General features: G+C 35.4%; 1 protein-coding gene across 1 annotated transcript; it reads right to left on the reverse strand.

Annotated features, from left to right (window-relative positions):
* Window positions 1-419: 419 nt before the first annotated feature.
* Window positions 420-1,730, reverse strand: LOC150041498 (actin-related protein T1-like). Its single transcript, XM_090325775.1, has one exon. The coding sequence runs from the start codon at window positions 1,606-1,608 to the stop codon at window positions 475-477; it is 1,134 nt and encodes a 377-aa protein (XP_090181901.1). The 5' UTR covers window positions 1,609-1,730; the 3' UTR covers window positions 420-474.
* Between the last annotated feature and the right edge of the window lie 20,683 nt (window positions 1,731-22,413).

Genomic DNA, 22,413 nt, shown 5'->3' on the forward strand with positions numbered 1-22,413 from the left:
CCTCTATACCTTACTCATATCAGAATTCTATTCTGCTAAAATTAAACCCAATTAAATGGGCTTTTGAGTTATTCCATGTCTTCTGTACAGGTTTCATGATTCATGATTCTGACTTTTGTGTACAACATCTTTGTCAAACACTAAGGAGAGCAAATTAAATCGAAAATTCCAATGAACCTAATTAAACCAAGCTTCTAGGCCTGCGGATCAGGTAGTTGTTGTTACAAATCATGTATGTGGTTATATCAACAACTCAATTTTCTAAAGGAGAAAACACCATGTCTACAATACAGGGAAGGTGGATTAGATCAAGTTAAATATTCATGGCATACTCAGCAGCTACAAAGAATGAACTGAAACTTGAAGTGGGAAGATTGTTTTATTGAACATTGTAGAGAAGCTCAAGGAATAATCCACCCTCCCCACCAGTACTCTTGTCATAAGGCATTTTGAACTTCTCCATGTTCAATCTCTTTAAAAGCATTTTCTCTGAACAACAGACTTCCCAAATTCATTGAAATCAGAAGCGGTTACCCACATCTTCTTGAACGTGCTCATACATGCCATGAGGGATGTTCCAATCCATGAAGAAAAACATCTGTCTCGAGGTGCTGTTATCTTGACAGGCATTCCTACGGAATCCAAGGATTCGAGTTCCTTCATGAGTCTTTCATCCAGTCCCGGGAATAGGGTATTACCTCCAGCCATCACAATCTCGGCAAAAAGGTTTTTTTGGATATCAGTGTCACACTTTTTGATGCTGCTGCAGATCATCTGGGAGAGTCCAGGGTCATGGATGCCTAGTTGGTCAGGTTCAAAAAGAACTTCGGGAACCTGGCAGAGATCATCTCCAATATGGACAACATTGCCATCTGGCAGGGTATACTCTTTTCGGATCTCCTTTGTCTTCTTCCATGAATCTTTATCAGGCTCCAACTTAACGAAGCATAGTTTCTCTTTCAAGTCATCCATTACAATCTTGCTGAATAAACATGGGTAAGAATAGCCTTTACCCAGAATAACTTGGAGAAGGTGCTCAGAGATGTCCCTCCCTGCCAGACTGAGCTTGGTAACTGCATGAGATAAGGAACAACCTTCATAGATGGGGACAGTAGAAGTGATCCCATCCCCACTGTCCAAAACCAGGCCAGTGGTGTAACCAGAGGCATAGAGTGATCCCACTGCGTGGTTGGACAAGTAAAAAGCAGGAACAGCAAATTTCTCAAACATGATTTCTGTAGTCTTTTCTCGTATGTCTTTTGGGTTCAGGGATGGCTCCGTCAACAGCACAGGTTGTTCACTGGGTCTGACTCTAAGCTCTGACTCAAAGAGATGGAGCCAAAGTTTCTCGATGTCATCCCATCGCTTTACCAGCCCACGTTCAATGGGATACTGAAGACATATGCTATCATACCTGCATTGGGCTTCTTCTCCCACAAAGTAAGGCTTCTGACCGGCACTTAATGAAATTATGTTGTATCTGGGGTAGCCCACAACAGAGCTGATGACAGAACGAGGTATAATATCTCCTGACATTCCTACTTTGCACAGACCTGACCCATTGTCGAAAATCACAGCTGACTTATCTAATACACCTGAATTAAACATGTTTGATGCTGATCACTGCACTTAATCTAAATAAATGATCATTTTGAACACTTTATAGGACCACTGGCAGTTTTAAAATTCCAAAGTGCTCAGCTTGTTACCCACTTGAGGCTGCCTCTTTCTGGTAGTCCAGAGCTGTGGTGAGAATTCCTGAGACTCTTACTAAGTATGTAACAATGCAGCTATGGTAACAGCTGTCCATAGTGAGCCTCAACATGGTGTCAGGGGGACTTTGTGCCTATCACTGCTTTGAGTAGTCTGAGAAACAAAGCAAAGGCCAAGATTTGAAAAACATAAAAGCTGTCTTACCCTACCAGTAACCTACACACCTCTATTAAGAAATGTGCAAGGCTGGGGATGTGGCTTAGTGGTAGACTGCTTGCCTACTATTCATGAAACCCGGTGATCATTTTCTCAGTACCACATACACAGAAAAAGCCAGAAGTAGCACTGAAGCTCAAATGTTAGACCAATAACCTTGAGCATAGAGAACCTCAGACACTACTCATACTGCCAAATGCCTTCAAGATTCAGCTTTTATTTGGTTATAATGCATTTTACTATCTTTTAAAAATCAATTTATAAACATATATTTCATTTTGTGTCTATGAAATTTAACTCTAAAAACAACCTAGTGTGTGAATTTATGCTTTCATTTCTATAAGGAAGAACTCCTCATGTGAATTATGAACACACCTTTAAACATTTGTTTTTCCTGTAACTGTGGTGACTAGTGGGACTGAGGTCATTTGACTCCTTAATGGATAATTCTTAGCTCTTTCTTAGGGCCTTTTTCTGTCGTGAATGAAGGACTATCACATACATATACAGCTAGGATGCCCTAATGGCAGGACCATGTGTTTCAATACTATGTGGACATCTGGCTTGTTATTTCTTACAATAGAATATGAATATACAATTTTCAAAATAAAGTTGATTAAAAAAATGAAAAAAGAAACATAGCATATAGCAAAACACGAGATAACATGGCATTTAACTAAAATGAGCTAATAATCAAAGCTAGAATAAGAGGATCAAAATAATTATAGTATTAGATTTACTTTATAAATATGAGTTCATAATACTGAAAATGATTAAACAGTAAATAAATGAATAAAAATACATAGATGAATAAAGACTTCTTCCACAAATTAGCCTACAGTTTAATGTAAAATAAAGAAGAAAATAGAGAATCACAGTAAAGGAAATACCGTGGAAATATACTCTATATCATGAGAGTCACTGATGAATATTAAAATTAGTGGATAAAGATTCTAGGAGAAACAGAAATCACAGTCTTAATGTAATTCCTCCAAAATCTTTATCTAGTACAACAGGACAGACAGAAATTTCACAGTGGGGAAACAAAATGAGCACTTACATAATTGAGTGATTAAAATTGATATCATCAATATTAAGACATAGTGAAAAGACAATATTCTTCATATGATGCCCTGAGGAAGTTATCTCATAAGACTGACCAAAAAGATTTCAAGTATATAAATTCCTAGTGTCTAATCTAAAATATGCTACATTGTCTTGCTCAATGTGAAGTTATCACCCTAGAAGAATTTTCAGTACATAAAGAACATAGTTTCAACATGATTTTCCCACAAAATCTTGTTTAAATTCTGTAAAAAATTAAATTTGCAAGCCTAGTCAAAACTGGTTGGTGTAATAAAGAGCGTGTAATCGGGATATACTCAGCACAATCATTTCTGAGATGGTTAACATAAACCAATCAAAATATCTCTTAGGAAGAAAAGAAAACCCTTGACAAATAATGGAGCTTACATTTCAACTCCAAATGACATTGAACAATGTTACAAATTATTAGATCTGTGTTGACAAGTAGAAAATATAGTTCAATAAATTTCTATTATCCCTGGTAATATGTTAGTTAATTTTACCTGAATCCCAGATCAATTTTATTTTTAAACCATACATTCTCATTGTAGAAATCAAAGAATTACATGCATAAATAATATATATCATGAGAAAATAATTTTCTACCCCGCCATGGCACATAATGAACGTGTTATTCTAGTTTTGTATGAGACTCAATTACCATTCATTTTTTTCTCATCTCTTCCTTTTACAAATTATCATTCTATTAGCCTCAAACTGGCCTTTGTATTCATCATTTGCTTTCAAAGATGATTTTTCATTAAACTTCAAATCATTTGTGGTGAATCAAAGCTTAACAGATTACTCATTGCTAATTAAATAGCAGGATTCTGTCCAGTGAAGCTAATGCATGAAAGTATTTAATGTTTATTTGGTAAACTGCTTTACTAAATGCTCCTTTGACTTTTATTGGTAATAAACATTAAGTATTTATAGCCTGTGAAAGTAGCTTCCCATCCAGCTTATGCTGTTACTATGTACAGTTTGTTAATGAAATACTATTAACTTTCCTCACATCAGAAGTTGTTTTGTTCTCCTCCTTAATTTTTATTGTGTAGTACAAAGAATAACTCTAAAATTTGTATTCCTTTACTACTGGTTTTTCTGAAAAGGTCAGTCTGTTTCAGATTCAGTGGCTCTGGACTAGATATAAGACTAATTCCCTTCTTTTTAACACATCAGTTTTGCTAAACCAAGTTCTCACCTGGTACAAAGGCTATCTCACTAACAACAAAAACAGAATTCTGACTCCTTCACTTTTACTGTAATTTGATTCACCTTAATCTAAAAACTAAATAAAAATAACATTAAAATTCCACTTTATCCCAGTTAGAATGGCTGTTATCAAGAAGTCTAGTAAGAACAATGTTGGTGGAGCTGTGGCCCGGAGGGAACCCTACTAAACTATTGGTAGGAGTGTAAACCTCTTCAGCTACTCTGGAAAGCAGTGTGGTGGTTCCTCAAAGACTAAATATAGATCTCCCCAGTAACCCAGAAATCCCACTCCGGAGCACTTACCAAAATTTCCATAAATAAGAGCATAGTAAACCTACCAGCACAACATGTTCATTGCCACATTATTTTACCATAGCTAAGATATGGAACAAACCCAGATGCCCTGTAAGAAGATGTGGCATACATATACAATGGAGTTCTATGCTTCCATCAGAAAGAATGACATTGCCTCATTCATAAGGAAATGGAAAGACCTAGAAAAAATTAAGTGAAGAAAGCCAGGCCCAAAGAAGTATAGGTTGCATGATTCCCTCAGTTGTAATAACCAGAATATGCCTGTGATATTCTTAGCAGGGGAATCACAATAGCCCAACAGCTAAGTGCATAGGGCCCTATATAATGAAGTGTATCAAAATGAACCCCAAGAATTGGAAAGAAGAGGCTCTTATGACCTGTGTGCAGGTATTTCTATTTTTTTCCTATTTTGATTTTCTGTACCCTTTCTCTTATATGTAGGTTCATATGATTTGTGGAAGGAAAAGAGAATCACAGACACAGCAAGACAAAAGATAATCTAGTGCAATTACAATACTTGCTATGTTGAAAATAATCTTTATAACTTGGAAGACAGCTGACTAGGGAGGGGTAAATGGGAGAACATGAGGGAGGGAGTAACAGTTTTAAAAGAAATATACACTTTACCTTACTTATATAAGTGTAATCTCCCTGTTCATCACCTTTACAATAAAGATATAAAAAAACTTGCTATATAACACTTTTAAACACAAATTTATTTTTAATTTTACTTTAGTTAATATATATTGAAATATTAAGGAAGTTCAGAATTTTGAAGGGCTGATTAACCTTCCTCAGATTCAACCCACTTAGAAGTGAAGAAAATATAATTTACAACTACTGTACTGAAGCCATAATCGTTAGAAATTAAGTGCCTTCTTGAAACTTCCTTGATCAGTCTGGAGAGAATATATTTATTTTTACTTTAAAAAATTTGTTATCATTGATCTCTCCTATATGTACCTTCCTCTTTTATTTATATATTCTTCTCAATACTCTTCTCCTTTTTTATAAGTTTTATCATATGTTTTCTAAATTTTGTACTCAACTATTTCACCTTTCTATCATATTACGTTGGTTAATCTTACATTATCCCTCTCCTTCATTACTATATTAATCTTACACTCCTACATTACACTTTTCTCAAATCCCTTCTTGTCTTTCATACTATGTTTCTATCTCTGGTCTTCTGTTCATCCTTCAACTTTTATAATGCATGACTCTATAGTGGATGGTTGTTGAGCAATACTGTATATCTAGGCGTTCAATTATACTGTAGGTCCAGAGTGACTTAAATATCGTAGACATTGGATTGTTGGGTTTTTTGGGTCATAAAACGGTGATCGGTAGTGGTGTTAGTTTTGTCAGTAATTGCACAAAAAGAGAGAGAGAGTGATGATACCAGTCTAAAAATGTGAACTTCTATTGTTGGGCCAGCCTAAGAACTCTAGATTGATTATATCTGAAAACCTGTAAATTGTGAAGTATTAGTTTTAGTCACATTGTCAAATAGCCAGAACAAGAAACTCAAGAAAAATGGCAAATCAAGGAATAGCATCTCCCAGCCAATACAAACAGGCATTGAAACAGTCAATGGCAAAACTAGAGAGGAGACTCCTCTAAATGCTACAAAAATGCAACTTGTAAACATGATTAATTAAAAGTTTGAAATGATACAAAAAGAAATACGTGAATGAGAGGAAGCCATATATAAACAAGGGAAAAATATAAATAAGGAGATACGTGACATGAGGAAGTCCTAAAGGAGGCCATAAAAAAGGATTTACATGAACACGACAAAGCTAGACAAAGAAAAATGGACAAATTCATAGAATCCATAAGCAAAAAGCTGACAGAACTCCAACAAATGTCCAATGAGAGTAAGCTGCTGAGCTAAAGGATTTCAAAGAGACCACTCAAATGGAAAACAGGAGTTAAACAAATCATAAACGATCTAAAACAAGAGATGCAGGGCATCAAAAAGGAGCAATTGGAAGGAAGGGATGAAGAACAAAGTAGAAAGTATTGATAGCAGGTTAGACAATGCAGAAGAGAGAATCTCTGGGGTTAAAGATAATATAGTTGTTATAGAGAAAGAAAAAAAAGTGAGTCAAACCAAATCTAGGAAATATGAAAGAATTCTTCAGGAGGTCCAAGATACAATGAGGAAGCCTAATTTAAGGCTAACTGGTATTGAGAAGGGACTGGAGAAAGAGGTCAATGTTATTTGAAATATACTTCAGGGAATCATCTCAGACCTGACCAGAAAAGGACATCCCACTGCCACATTATAATCCATATAGGATCAATAGAAACCAAAGAAAGGATCCTAAAAACAACCAGGGAGAAGAGAGCAATCACCTATCAAGGAAAACCAATCAGAATAACCATAGATTTCTCAGCAGAGTCCATGTAAGCAAGAAGAGATTAGAAGGATATATGTCATGTTCTTAAGACAAATAAGTAACAACCAAGAATACAGTACACAGCTAAGCTCTCATTCATAACTGAGGGTACAATAAACCTTCAATTCCTAGGAAAAGTTGCAACATTACATAGCAACCAAACCAGCATTACAAAAAATTCTCAAATATGTGCTGCAAAATGAAAATGAACACAAACGTGGTACTGACAAAGAAAATGCACCCAAAGCTCATATCAGCTACTTACCGCAAGAACTGTCAAGCCACAGGCCCTAATGAAATCTTTTTAAAAATGGCAGGAACTAGTAAATATTTTTCAATCTTAACCCTCAATATCAATGGACTTAACTCTCCAATTAAATGTCTTATACTGTCTAGTTGGATCAAAATGCAAGATCCAATGTTCTGCTGTCTTCAAGAGCTATACCATCCCCAAAAATAAAACCATTTTTTGAAAGTAAGAGATTGGAATAAAGTTTATCAAGCTAATAGCTCCCATAAACAGGCTAGAGTTGCCATTCTCATATCAGATAAAATACACTTCAATCCAAAATTAATGAGAAAAGACAAAGAAGGTTACTACTTACTAATAAAGGGATCTCTCCTCCAGGATGACATACCCAACCTAAATATCTACACACCTAATCCCGGAACACCAAACTTCATCAAGCAAATTTTATTTTTATTTAAACCACACATAGATCGAAACAGTGATTGTTGGTGACTTTAACACACCACTCTCACCTATGGACAGATCAACCAGGCAAAAACTCAACAGAGAAAAACTCATAATTGAACAACTGTATAGACCAACTAGATCTAACAGACATCTGCAGATTATTCCACCCAGAAACATCATCATGTTCTTTTTGTAAGTAGCACATTTATAGCTCTGAGTGCTTACATTGACAAATTGGAAAATACACAAACCAACAATTTAATGTAGCACCTTAAGCTCTTGGAAAAAGAGCAACAATCTAAATCTAATCGCAGTAGAGGGCAACAAATTATTGAAATCAAAGAAAAATTAAATGAATAGGAGTCCAAAAAAAAACTATAGAAAGAATAAAAAACAAGGAGTCTGTTCTTTGAAAAAATTAACAAAATTGACAGACCTTTAGCAAACCTGACCAAAAAAAGAAAGGAGTACACCCAAATAAACAAATTCATGGACAAGAACAGAAATATTACAACAGAAATCACCAAAATACAGAACCTCATAAAGGAATACTTTTCAAACCTTTATGAAAACAAATTGGATAATACCGAAAAAAATGGGTAAATTTCTAGCCAATATTACATTACAATAACTGAACCAAGAATACTAATCCAACTAAACAAGCCTATCTCTAGTACTGAAATAGAAATGGCAAGAAGAGACCTCCCCTCCAAGGAAAGCCCAGGGCCAGATGTATTCACAGCTGAATTCTATAAGGTCTTCAAAGCGGTGCTCACACCAGTACTCCTCAATCTCTTCAACAAAATTAAAAACGCAGGCTCTTTGCCAAACACATTCTACGAAGCCACCATAAACCTCAGCACAAAAACAGAGACTCATCGAAGAAAGAGAACTATAGATCCACTTCTCTGATGAATATAGAACTAAAACTTCTCAAAAAAAAAAAACCCTGCTCAACCGTCTTCAGCAACTCATCAAAAAAATTATACACTATGATCAAACAGAATTCATCACAGGGATGCAAAGCTGGTTCAACATACACAAATCAATTAATATAATTCAACACATCAACAGGAGCAAGGACAAGAATCACATGAATGACTCAATAGGTGCGGAAAAGGCATTTGACATGATCTAGCACCACATTATGCTAAAAGCTCTGGAAAAACTAGGAATCCATGGAACATTTCTCAGTATAATAAAGGCTGTATTTGACAAACCCACAGCTAGCATTATACTTAATGTCATAAAGCTAAAGTCATTTACTCTGAAATCAGGGATGAGACAAGGATGCTCACTCTCTCCACTCCTCCTTAATAAACTATTAGAATTTCTAGCTAGAGCAATAAAGAAAGAAACAAGCATAAAGTGGGTCCAAATAGGGAAAGAATAAGTGAAAATTTCCCTCGTTGCAGATGACATCATTCTGAATTTCTTTATTTTTCATGTATTTTACTTTAAATATTAGAATGGTAACATTATATTCACCACATAGAAGGTGCATTAGCTCACAAACATTGATACCCTTTCTCATGTCTTGGTTTCCATGTCCCTCCCCACAGATTCTGTATTTAATGAAACCTATAGACTCCACTCCCAAGTTGCTTGAGCTGATTCTAAACTCTGGCAAGGTAGCAGGGTATAAAATTAGCCCTCAAAAATCAATTGCCTTCCTATATGGGAACAGTGAGAGGAACGAGGCAACAATTAGGAAAGCAACTCCTTTTGCAATAGCTTCAAAGAAAATAAAGTACATATGAATTATCTTAATTAAGAATGTAAAGGACCTTTTTGATGAAAACTTTAAAACCCTGAAAAAGGAAATTAAAGCAGAACTGAGGAAATGGAAAAACCTTTCATGCTCCTGGATTGGAAGAACCAACATAGTGAAAATGAAAATCTTGCCAAGGGCTATTTACAAATTCCATGCAATACTCATCAATATGCCAATGTCATTCTTTAAAGAAGTAGAAGAGCCCATCCAAAATTTCATATGGAATAACAAAAGACCCCATATAGCAAAAACAATCATAAGCAGAAAGAACAGCATTGGAGGAATTTCAATACCAAACTTTAGACCCTATTACAGAACTATACTAAACAAAACATCTTGGTACTGGCACAAGATCAGGCCTGAGGACCTTTGGAATAGAACTGAGGATCCAGATATTAACCCACAGACCTACAGCCACCTAATCTTTGAGAAGAGAGCCAACAAAATAGAATGGAAGAGAGACAGCCTCTTCAACATATGGTACTGGCAGAACTGGTTAAGTACCTGCAGAAAACTAAAGTTGGATCCTTCTTTGTCATCCTGTACTAGGATTAACTCCAAATGGATCAAAGACCTCGAGGTAAAAGCAGATACACTGAAAACTCTACAAGAAGGAATAGGAGATACACTAGGCCTCCTTGGCACAGGTCAAAACTTTCTTAATAAGGACCAAGAATCACAACAAATCAGAGAAAGTCTGGATAAGTGGTACTGCATTAAACTGCAGAGCTTCTGTATAGCAAAGGATATAGATAGCAAACTAACTAGAAAGCCTACAGAGTGGGAGAATTCTTCACTAACCATACAACAAACAAAGGCTTCATATCAAAAATACATCAACAGTTCAAAAACTTGAATCACTCCAAAACTAATCTCCAAAGAAACAACCATCCCATTAAAAGATGGGCCAAAGATTTAAAGAGAGTCTTCTTTGAAGAAGACATAAGAATGGCCTATAGACACATGAAGAAAAGCTCAACATTTCTGGCCATTAAAGAAATGCAAATCAAAACAACTCTAAGATTCCACCCCACTCCAGTTAGAATGGCCATGATCAAGAAATCCAATAACAACAGATGCTGTTGGGGATGTGACCAGAAAGGATCACTACTACACTGTTGTGGGAGTGCAAACTAATTCAACCACTGTTGAAAGCAGTATGGCAGTTCTTCAAAAGACTGAACATGAGCTCCCCTTTAACCTAGCAATTCCACTACTTGGCATTTACCCACTCATCCAGAATCAAGGACAGACTAAATCCACTAGCACAAGGATGTTCATTGCAGCATTATTTACCATGGGAAATATATGGAACCAACCCAGATGCCCCTCAGTTGATGAGTGGATCAACAAGATGTGGTATTTGTACACAGTGGAATTCTATGCGGTTGTCAGAAAGAATGACATCGCCCCATTTATTAGGAAATGGGAAGACTTGTTCACAGGATTCAATAATTATTCTTCAATTCAATCCAATACATATATTTCCAAACATTGTTCCTTTTAAATTTATTTAGCTTTTCATTTGGAGAATTTTATTTTTTCAAGTTTATGTATTTTTACTGAATTCGTTTTTCATGTGTGGCATCTTCATTTTTTTTAGTTATTGCATTTTCTGGAACTTATTTAAATGCACATGTTCTCTTTCATTTTTATTATATTTATCATTTCCCATTCATTCAGAATTCTTCCTCTTCATTATTAGTCTCTCTTTCCCTGAAGTTATTGACTTTTACAGGAATTATTTTGTTCTTATGTTTCTCTGTTTTAGTTTAAGCATCTATGAGCAAATGCTTTTTTGGCACTTTAAATAACCTGTAGCCATTCAAAGGAGATATTGTCCATGATCAGAAAGAAGGGATGATGACATGATTCATATGCAGTTTATTGTCACTGGCATTGAGGTATCGTTCAACAATAAGTAAATCACTAATCAAAAACAATTTTATACTTAAAGAAAACAATAATGAGCAACATTATCCATATCCCCAGTAATATTATCTGCAACAGGAACTAGCACTGTTCAAAGATGTGTTAGGAGTTAATCAATTACTGATGTATATAAATTTTACTTGTAGTAAAAGAATGAGAGAAGGAATGAAGGTAATAGGAAGGAGGAATAAAGTGAGTGGTGGATAATGTATGTGAATTGAAAGTGCAAGAAATACTAAGAAAACAAAATAATTATTAATGCAGAAGTATTATATTCATTTGACAAATATGGGTAGAAAAATTTAGGAAGGAGCCAGGTGCTCTGGCTTACACCTATAATTCTAGCTACTCAGGAGGCTGCGATCTGAGGATCACTCTTCAAAGCCAGCTTGGGCCCAAGTGTCTATGAATACTCATATCCAATTAACCACCAGAAAATTGAGAGTGGCACTGTTGCTCAAGGGGTAGAGCAGTAGCCTTGATCTGAAGAGCTCAGGGACAATGCTCAGTCCATGGGATAGGGAGGTAGCCTTGAGCTGAAGGCTCAGGGACAATGCCCAGGCCCAGAGTTCAAATCCCAGGCCGACAAAAACAGAAAGGAAATGAAACAATAAAAGATTAGAACTGTTACATTTTCCTTGGTGCAAATAATAGTATATTTTCTGTGCTCTGTTATTGAACCATTATCCCCTCATCCTTGTCTCTCTACAATTTTATTGTGGCATTCTGTCTGTCTCTCTGGATTTATTTGTTTCTGGATTCTACTCTGGGCCTGAGATTGCCTATAACTCAATTCTGTGGGTAGCCTCTCTGTGGTGGCCAGTGATTAGTGATTGTTGAGTGTTATAATGGCTAAAGAGAAGGTTAAGCCCTCTTACTGAAGTACTTCTGGTGGAGGTGGGATATCTCCTGCTTTTTCAGAACAACAGCTGGATTACTGGACTTGCCTCCCTGTTTAGCTAATGAATGCCTTGCCGAGTTTTCATTTCCCTCTACGTAACCTGTGACTGGGGCTTTTCTCTTAGGCATAGAGTTCAGTGCAACTGGCCCTGCTCTCTGTAGTGGGTTTTTGTTGATGATGCCTTGAAAGGCACTGTTTGCAAATGTGGCTATCTCTTCCACACACATTTTGCAGGTATCTTTACATCTAAAGATAGGATGCCACTGTACCATGAAGCATTTGTTTAATTTCTCAGCTTAGGTTGTTGCTACAAGTTGCTCTGAGAATGGCATTAAATATTGTGTACTAAGTTCTCTGTAATGATATTTGTTTTTGCTCATTAGCAGAAGTATGACATTTCTGTTCATAAGCAATATCCCTTACTCCCCATCCTATCTTTTAATTATAAACACTGTGGGTCGAGGGATGTAGTGGAATTTGGAGGTCCTCCATAGCATTTTAGTGCTCATTGGCTACCACTGAGTAGAGTGGGGCAAGGAAAGAACAAAATATTTCACAGCAGGAAACTCTAGGCTGTACTAGAGGGGAGTTTTCCATTTGTTTGAAAATTCAATATTTGTTTCTTCTAGTATCTGTCTATTCTTTCACTGGTACACTCTTCTGTCTTTCTAAAATACCTGTCTTTTCTTGTAGCCAAGTTTGTGAAGATTTACTTCTTGGAGAGGTAAGAAATTGGTATTTCTACTCCACCGTCTTGCAACATCTTGTTCTATATTCCCACATTTCAGGGATTGTGATATGAATATCTTTGGGTACGCATTATGTTGACTGCCACAGACCAGGATATATGAGAAAACAAGTTAAAAAGGCAACTTATGTTTTTAGTAGATTGCTTCCTTGTAGGTATGTGAAAATTTATGGTGGCCTGGTAATTTGAAATTTAACTACATGACATACTATGGACAAGTATAAAGACTAAATAGGTGTAAAGGGTGATGATGAAGAAAAACTACTGAACAAACTTTTAGCACTAAAAGTCTTTTTGAAAAAGAGAAGAAAGCATCTATGTAATTAACCTGTTTAAACTTGTTTTGGGGTAGAAGAAAATATTTAGTTCTAAAATGTTGAATTTCACCACAGCACTCTTTGTTTGGCTTACAGAAATTAAAATACAAAGTTTAGTTTGATGTTTTTGCTGAGTTTATATTGTATCCTTACACCTTGTCAAAGAAAACCTTAATATTCTCTATAATAAAGTACTTAATTTCAGACTGTGAATAATCCTACAATTTTCTAATAATTACTCTCTCATAATAAAGACACCAAAATATGATATGACAAACTGCCAAGAATAAGTATCAATAGCAGAATAAATGGCCAGATTTATAGATTAAGGATTTCTATAATGACAGAAAAATGGTATCATAAATAATCTCCAACAAACAATGATAAAACTGATGAAACTGGACATACTTTGATAAAGTTATTTATTCAAGAAAACTATTGAGTAATTATCTTAATGTTGAGTTTTAACCTGGGGCTTCTCTGACCCTCTGTCACATATCAAATTACAAAGGATAGTCATATTGATAAGCAATGAATTAAACATCATAATAATCTTAGGATTGTATTAGTTACTAGGAACAAACTACATACAGAATGAGTTAGAAACATCAACCAATATGAAGAATAAAACAAATTATGGACCTTGAAGAATTCCCACATACTTCCAATTTTATGAACTGCTAAGAAAAGTAGAACAGCCCTTAGTGAGCTATTCATTCATGGCTGATCATGAGGCTTTATTAATACTGTAGGTTAAATTTAGGTCATACCTTGAAGACTTTTGGAATGCTTGAAATTTTAAAGCATTGTCAAGCTCCCGAATGATCAATGTGTGAGAAGTAATGTATCTACTATCTGGAGAATGTAACTGTAACCCCTCTATTCATTACCTCGATAATAAAAAATAAATTGAAAAAAAGTCATTTTGTAGCATTTTATGAAAATCATATTAATTGAACTCCTACGCGTTTTCTCCTTATGACTGGTAATAATTTGTTATCATTTCAGATAAATATAAAATTTAAGATCTCATTGAACCAAAACAAAACCTTATTTCCTTTCTATGGTACAAGAAACTTCAACATCAATAAAACAACTAAGGAAGAACAGTTTTTTATTGTAATTGATAGAAGGGTTACATTATATTCGCCAGATAGAAGGTACATTTCTTACCAATCATTGCTACCCCTTCTCATGTACTTTTCGTGTTTTTTTTTTTAAGCACCAAAGTGTGGTTTATTACAAGCTTGAGCTCAGTCTTCTGCGCACCAGCAGCCAGTGATACAAAGAGCACAGGGTTTAAGGCAGTTTTATAGCACGGAACAAAAAAGTTTAGGGACTTTCCAAGCTGACACACACAGGATAGGGTAACATAACAGAATAGAGCAACAATAGGCTAAGTTGGACATTTACAATTGGCTGGTCTAATCTTTAACACCAGACGTTGGCCCATGCCCAGACAATAAATCCTGGGGGAGAGGGGCCGGGGACGATTCCTGGTTTTCTCTGGGAATTGTATATCTGGAGTCTGGGGCTTAGTTCCTGGTTCAGGGGTGGAGGTTACAGCTAGGTCAAGCTTCAGACAAAATGGAGTTACCGGCACAAAATGGAGCCACTCTGGCTCTTTATATCCCTTTTTTCTTGGATACTTAGGGAGCCGATCCTGGATCCCTTCAGATAAATTCTAAGTTGTCACTAGAGTTTTGTGTCACAATGTCTAGGACTTGATATTGGGACTGTAGTACCAATCGTGGTACAGTGCTTACCCTATTCTTTATAAGGGTCACTTATCTCTTTATCACACAGGGCACAAATAGAAAAATTATGAGAGGTCCTAAGAGGGTTAAAACTAGGGTGGTTAACTAGGGAGAGTTATTAAACCATGATTCAAACCATCCTTCTTGTTGTTCCCTTTCTCTTGTTCTTTTCTCCAGCCCTTCTCTGATTTTTGCCATAGATTCTTGTGGTCTTCATAGAAGCAACATTGCTCTTTTAGGCCCACACAGTCCTCCTTCTTGTAGGAAGTCCAACTCTAGTCGTTGCCTGTTCTGCAACACAACTTCAGAAAGTGAGACCATAGACTTTTCCAGGCTAGTGATGGACTTTTCGATTTGGCTTATGTCCTCATCTACAGCTGTTCGAAGGGCAGTGAGTCCTTGGTGCTGTATAGTTAGGGAGGCGATCTCCGTCCTGGCCCCTGCCAACCCCAGTCCCTCCACTTGTGCAAAAGTGAGGATGGCTATTTCTCACCTAACCCTAGAGTACCCTGCTGCATCTCCCCAGTGAGAGTACATTGATACTTCCGAATGATAAATAATCTGGGGATATATAGCAACTAAGATGCAATATTCCCTGGAGGCATTAAAGACCTCCAAGTTTAAACAAGGGGTTAAACCATTTTCTGAACATATCCACCATCCTTCTTGTCCCGGTATGGCCCATTTATACGTATGATTTAATTATTTTGTGCTGGCACACAGGAATCTTTTACCGGCAGGCACTGTTCCTACACAAACACCTTGTCCGGAAACTTTTTGAAGGGTCAGGCCAACTTTTTGATTCCAAGGGCAGGAGGGGGCTCCTCCACAGACAGGCTGAAGGTCGTATTTAATCCTACAGCTTCATAGAAAGGGGGTGTAATATAGCAAAACCAGCAAGCTCGAGTTGCTTTGGGGTTGGAACTATTTAAGGCCAAGTAAGCATACTGCATAAGGGACCAGAGAGGATTCAAATTCTCCTGAGGTATGGGGGTGAATACAGCAGGCCAAGCAGTTGCAACTAAAGAACAGTTTTTTTAAAGGTAATATATCTTGGGAAGCAATCCACAATTACACTTTTTGAAATATCCCATTTTCAAAAAATATGAGATATGTAAATAAGTAATTAGTACAGATTCATATATGTGGAAACTTTCAAAAAATAGATGACAAAAAGTTAATAAAAACTGTGAGGAGCAAAAGAATTTACCAAAGCAAAGATTCTGAAAAGGTTTTATGAATTATTTAAATAAAGGCAATTTCACTCAAGGAGAAGGTATAATAAAAAGAATTAGTAAATACAAGGAAGGGAATTTTATGTTCTCATCAGAAAGAATGACACAGCCACATTCATAAAGAAATGGAAAGACTTGGAAGTAATCATATTAAATGAGGTTTCCCTAATTTGTAATAATATATGTTTAGGATTTTCCAAGCAGAGGACCACAATAGCTCAATAGCTATGTACATATGCCCATGTGAAATGATGCAAAGCAAAATAAACTCCAATTTATGTGTGCGAGAGGTTTTTCTTTGCGGCTGTGGTTTTAATGTAATAAGTGAAGTTATTTTTCTTTCATTTACCCCCTACGGTTTATTAACTATTGTCACTGTGTTTGATTTTGGTGTTTAGTGTCATGCACATATGTTTTTTTTTTAATTAGGGAAGGGAAGGTGAAGAACAAAATGGTGAGATAAAGGACAAAGGGTGAACCAATACAACAGCAATACTCACAAGACAATATGTTGGAAATGAACTTTACAATGTGGGGGGAGGGAAAGCAGAAGATAAATGAGGGAGGGGTTAACGCTGTTGGACAAGAAATATACTCATTAACTTCACATATTTGTAACCCCAGTGTATATCACCCTAACAACAAAATTAAATTTAAAACATGTGTCAATAATGTAACAGAAATTATAAAATGAATGCAAAATCATAAAATTATCAAATAAAAATAATCTAGGTATGGTGGCTGAAGCCTGTATACTAGCTACTCTAATAGTTAAAAATCAGAACTAAAAAGTCAAAGACAACCTGTTTCAGTAATCTGAATACACACAAAAACTATGCTAAAACTGAATTTTACAACTTGTAGGGATGGGGTGATGGACTTAAGGGAGGATTTGGGAGAAAATGAGGGAGGGAATAACTGTACAAAAAGGAATGTACAGTGCATAATAAATCAACAAGCACAATGATGTTCATTGCAGCACTATTTACCATATTTACATATGGAATCAACACAGATGCCCCTCAGTTGATGATTGGATCAACAAGATGTGGTATTTATTTATGGAATTCTATGCTGCTATCAGAAAGAATGACATCGTCCCATTTGTAAGGAAAGAGAAAGATTTAGAAAAAATATTAAGTGAAGTAAGCCAGACCTAAAGGAACATAGGCTCAATGGTTTCCCTCATTTGTCGTAGAAACCTTGGGCTCACTTTTACAATAGAGAAAAGCCTAGACACATAAGGCCAGATAGGATGACACTAAATGAAAGGACTTCCAGGATATAGAAACAAAAGCCATATAATGATTGATTGTTGTCCTTAATGTACTGTTATCTCTCATCTCTTTTGCTGTCCCTTGGTTATCACTTATTGTTATAGTATTTTACCTTATTATCTGATATATTGTATATATGTTTATTTGGTTATTTGAAATAGGATAGGGAAGGGGGGAAAACAATATGAGGGGTAGGGGTAGGAGGAGGGAAATGGGGAACAAAACATGAGAAAGGGTATCAATGTGTGTGAAGTAATGCCCCTTATATCTGGTGAATATAATTTAACCCTTCTATTAATTATAATAAAATATATTAAAAAAAGAATGGACAAATGAAACATTTTCTGAATTAAAAAAAGAATGTACTTATTACTGTAATTTTGTAAATGTAACCCCTCTGTACATCACTTTTGGAGTAATTTTTTAAAGACAACCTGTTTAAACAAAAAATGTGGTATAAACAATGGAATTCTACATAGTCAACAGACAAGATAAAATAATGGCATCTGCTGGGAAGTGGATGAAGCTAGAGCAAATCATGTTGAGTGAGATAAGTCAAGACCAAAGGAACAAAAGGTGCATGGTATCCTTAATATGTGGCTATTAGATCCAAACAGTACAAGAGCGAGGACTCAATATTTGCATACCCAATGCTATGGACATGATATTGGAAATATAAAGACAACTACATGTACATAAAAACATATGACCCTATAGACATAATGTTTTATTATATAGATTAATATGCATCTATGACAAAAAAACCCTCAACCTAATTTTAATTATGTTCTAATATCTAAGTACCAGTGATTGTATATAGAGATTCCCTTCTTTTCTATTTCTTTTTTCCATGTTTTTATTGTAATTAATAGAAGGGTTTTATTATATTCACCAGATAGAAGGTGCATTACTACCCAAACATTGATACCCTTTCTCATGTCATGGTCCCCATTTCCCTCCTCCCGTCCCAGAGATTCCCTTCATGAATACTTGTTTGTTAATCACCTCATTTGAAATATGATGTAAAAATCAATGTTAATAAAGTCTTTTAGAAAAAAATGTTCATAAAGCTCCATCTCAACATAAGATGATGTCTGTGGTGGCAGGATCCTGTCATCTCAAATACTGTGGGAAAGCATGAATAGTTTGATAATTGTCTAGATCATTGTTGGAGCAAAAAGAAAGGCCAGAGGCAGGGAGTTTAGACTAGTGGTAGAGTGCTTGCCTAGTATGGATGAAGACTCAGGTTTAATTCTTCAGTACCACATACGTAGAAAAAAGCCAAAGTGGTGCTGAGGCTCAAGTGGTAGAGCTCTAGCCTTGAGAAAGATCAAGGACAGTGCTCAGGCTCTGATCTCAAGCCCAGATTGGCAAAAAAAAGACCAATAACTGAGACTTCATTGCAGAAAGACTACTAAACGATCACAATGTAAGTAGAATGAAAACTAGTCCCTAAATGGTAACTTGAATCTGCAGGAAAATGTAAAACGTAAAAAAAAGTAAAAATGTATAGGTGTTTAAATTTTCATATAAGTAATATCTATATTCTTCTCTCACAATGTTTAAAAACATGACTCAGAAACAAGTAATTATGTTTTAAATATACTGATACATGAAACAAAGACCCCGTATAGCAAAAACACTTCTTAGCAGAAAGAACAGCACAGGAGGAATTTCAATTCCAAACTTTAGACTCTATTACAGGGCTATAATTATCAAAACAGCTTGGTACTGGCACAAGAACAGGCCTGAAGACCAATGGAATAGAACTGAGGACCCAGATATTAAACCACTGACCTATGGCCACCTAATCTTTGACAAGGGAGCCAAAAAAATAGAATCAAAGAAAGACAGCCTCTTCAACAAGTGGTGCTGGCAGAACTGGTTAAGCACCTGCAGAAAACTAAAGTTGGATCCTTCTTTGTCACCCTGCACTAGAATTAACTCCAAATGGATCAAAGACCTGGAGGTAAAAGCTGACACACTGAAAACTTTACAAGAAGGAATAGGAGATACACTAGGCCTCCTTGGCACAGGTCGAAACTTTCTTAATAAGGACCAAGAATCACAACAAATCAGAGAAAGGCTGGATAAGTGGGACTGCATTAAACTGCGGAGCTTTTGTATGGTAAAGGACATAGCTAGTAAATTAATTAGGAAGCCTACAAAATTATACATTTTTTGTGGGGTCAAGGGGCTTGAACTCTGGGCTTGAGCATTGTCTCTGAGGTCTTCAAATCAAGGCTACTGCCCTACCATTGAGCCACCGCCCCACTTCCCATTTTCTAGTGATTAATTGGAGATGAGTGCAATGTTCTTTAGTTCCCAGGCTGGATTTGAACCACAATCCTCAGATCTCACCTTCCTGAGTAGTTAGGATTATAGGCGCAAGGCAATGCATATTATGTAATACTCATTACAGAAATATATTCTACAATGTTTATATCATGTTGAGTATATTTATTTGTATGTTTTTTGTCATGCTAAATTTCCCAGCATTAACTTCTGAGTATTAGACCTTATATTAAAATTTATTACAAAGTTCAAAACATAGATCTTTAAATACTTATGCCACCAATTTACCTAAATGAAATAAAAAGCAGCTAATTGAAGTCCAGTTACCTGCAATGAAAAAAGTCACTAATAGGTTTAAAACATAAAATACTTTGCATGTAATGCCTGACGTCGTCTTTCTATTATTTGTTTGCCTGTTTTACTTTACAGTTTATAGTTTGGGAAAACATTTTTACAATTTAATGACCATTAACAGATTATTACTGGAGTATAACACCAAATAAACATACAAATCCATCTGACTTCTAACATTCAAAATAAATAGATATCTATGCTTTAAAACTTTTCAATTGGCTTGATCAAATGTTTTACATACCTGTGTTTGTACCATGATAACATCATCTATAATTGCTAAATTTCTTATTATAATCTTTGAAAAATAATTGTGAGGGTAATATTGCAAATGATTCATAAGTACAAGTATTAATATTTGGACTTATATAATTTGTATTATGAATGATTACTGGGATATTTCTTGTTTTATCTTTCCAACTAATTTTTCTTTGAAAAATGCAGACCATGTTTATTCCTTTATTTTCCCCTTTCTTTTAGCGTATATGCAAGACATAAATGAGTACAAAGAACTTCAGTCTAAAAAATTTATCTGGGTTGGTTCTGCAAATTTTGTCCTCAACTATATTATACTTTATGTTTAAAGATATTTATTGATCAACTGAGTGCTGGTAGCTCACACCTGTAATCATAGTTACTCAGGAGGCTGAGTTCTGAGGATCTTGTTTTGAAGCCAGACATGGCAGAAAAGTCCATGTGAGTCTTAGCTCCAATAAACTACTCAAAAAAGCCAGTCATGATGCTGTGACTCAAGTGGTACAGTGCTATGCTTCAGCACAAAAAGGCTCAGGGAAAATTCTCAGGGCCAGAGGTTAACCCATAGAATTGGCAAAGAAAAAGATATTTATTAACCAAGGTAGGACCGTTGATCAAATAAGAATTGCATCATTTTGCTAGAGATTATTTACAGGTAACCTTGCTACAAATGGATATTGATGAAACAAGAAGATAAAAATGAACATCATTACACGGAAAAATATTACAATGTATATCCTATCCATTTTATAAATTGTAAAAATAAAATATAAAGAAAGGATAACTCTACATCATATTTTTAAGATTTTTCTTTGAATTTGTTCATTATGTATAAGACACAAGAAGATGTTTGAAGGGTGTTTGCAACTTAACTGCATTTCAATTTGTTTCTTTGGATTTTTGCGTAATCTCTTGCATAATATGTTTTTACAATTGAGGAAGATGAAAAGTGAAATTGATGCATAATTGGTTTCTCTTTTTATCGGGAGTGTCTGTTAAATTTTTTATTCTGTCTTCCTGTAGAATGTTAAAATTCAAAGAAGACTTTGCAGATGGTATGTTAAATGTTTTTCTCTAAGCTGTTTCAGTCCACACTATTATGTTTCATGTCTCATACATTAATTAGTCTTGAGAAAAGTGATGATGTTTACATTTTTTGTTTTTCTAGCTTGAATAAATGGAGCATAAATGAATATTTTTGAAATCATTCACATGAATTCAGTTGCAATCAAATGCCTTATTAGATCACCAAACATGTGGATACAATCTCCCACAAGTTTTCTGTAACAAACAAAAAATGATTTTCTAAATGACAGATACAGTTTCAGAAATTTTCTTAAGAGATATCTAGGCATTAAATGTTAATTTTAACTTAGCTATATCATATGTTTCCACACAAGTCCTCGATAAACCTGATGTACCCTAATTTTAAGATATATTTATTATTTGAGTATACCTCTAATATTTTATAATTATTGTTCTGGAAACCTTAAAGAATTTCATAATATTATTAAATATAAAAATAATTTAAATTTAAATCAAAATATTTTACCAAGTTTCTAATCATCCTGGTTCTAGACTATATTAAAATATTCAAAATGAATTAGTTGGAAAATACATAAATGAATGATTAAGTAGATATGAAATAGTGGATGGGCAGATATCCACTTTATTTCATTAAAAATACACGCTATAAAATACGATAGCAGCGGGCCGGGAGTTTGCCTAGTGGTTAAAGTGCTTGCCTAGCATGCATGAAGACCCAGGTTCGATTCCTTGGTACCACATACATAGAAAAAAGCCAGAAGTGGTGCTGAGGCTCAAGTGGTAGAGCTCTGGCCTTGAGAAAGTCCAAGGACAGTGCTCAGGCCCTGAGCTCAAGCCCAGGACTGGCAAAAAAAAATACGACAGCACCATATTTAAT

Source organism: Megascapheus bottae, chromosome X, assembly GCF_031878675.1.
Source record: "Megascapheus bottae isolate mThoBot1 chromosome X, mThoBot2.hap1, whole genome shotgun sequence".
Taxonomy (NCBI): domain Eukaryota; kingdom Metazoa; phylum Chordata; class Mammalia; order Rodentia; family Geomyidae; genus Megascapheus; species Megascapheus bottae.

What these genes read in the sequence shown, in the direction of transcription:
- LOC150041498 (XM_090325775.1), bottom strand. Translation starts at nt 1,608, where the DNA reads ATGTTTAATTCAGGTGTATTAGATAAGTCAGCTGTGATTTTCGACAAT.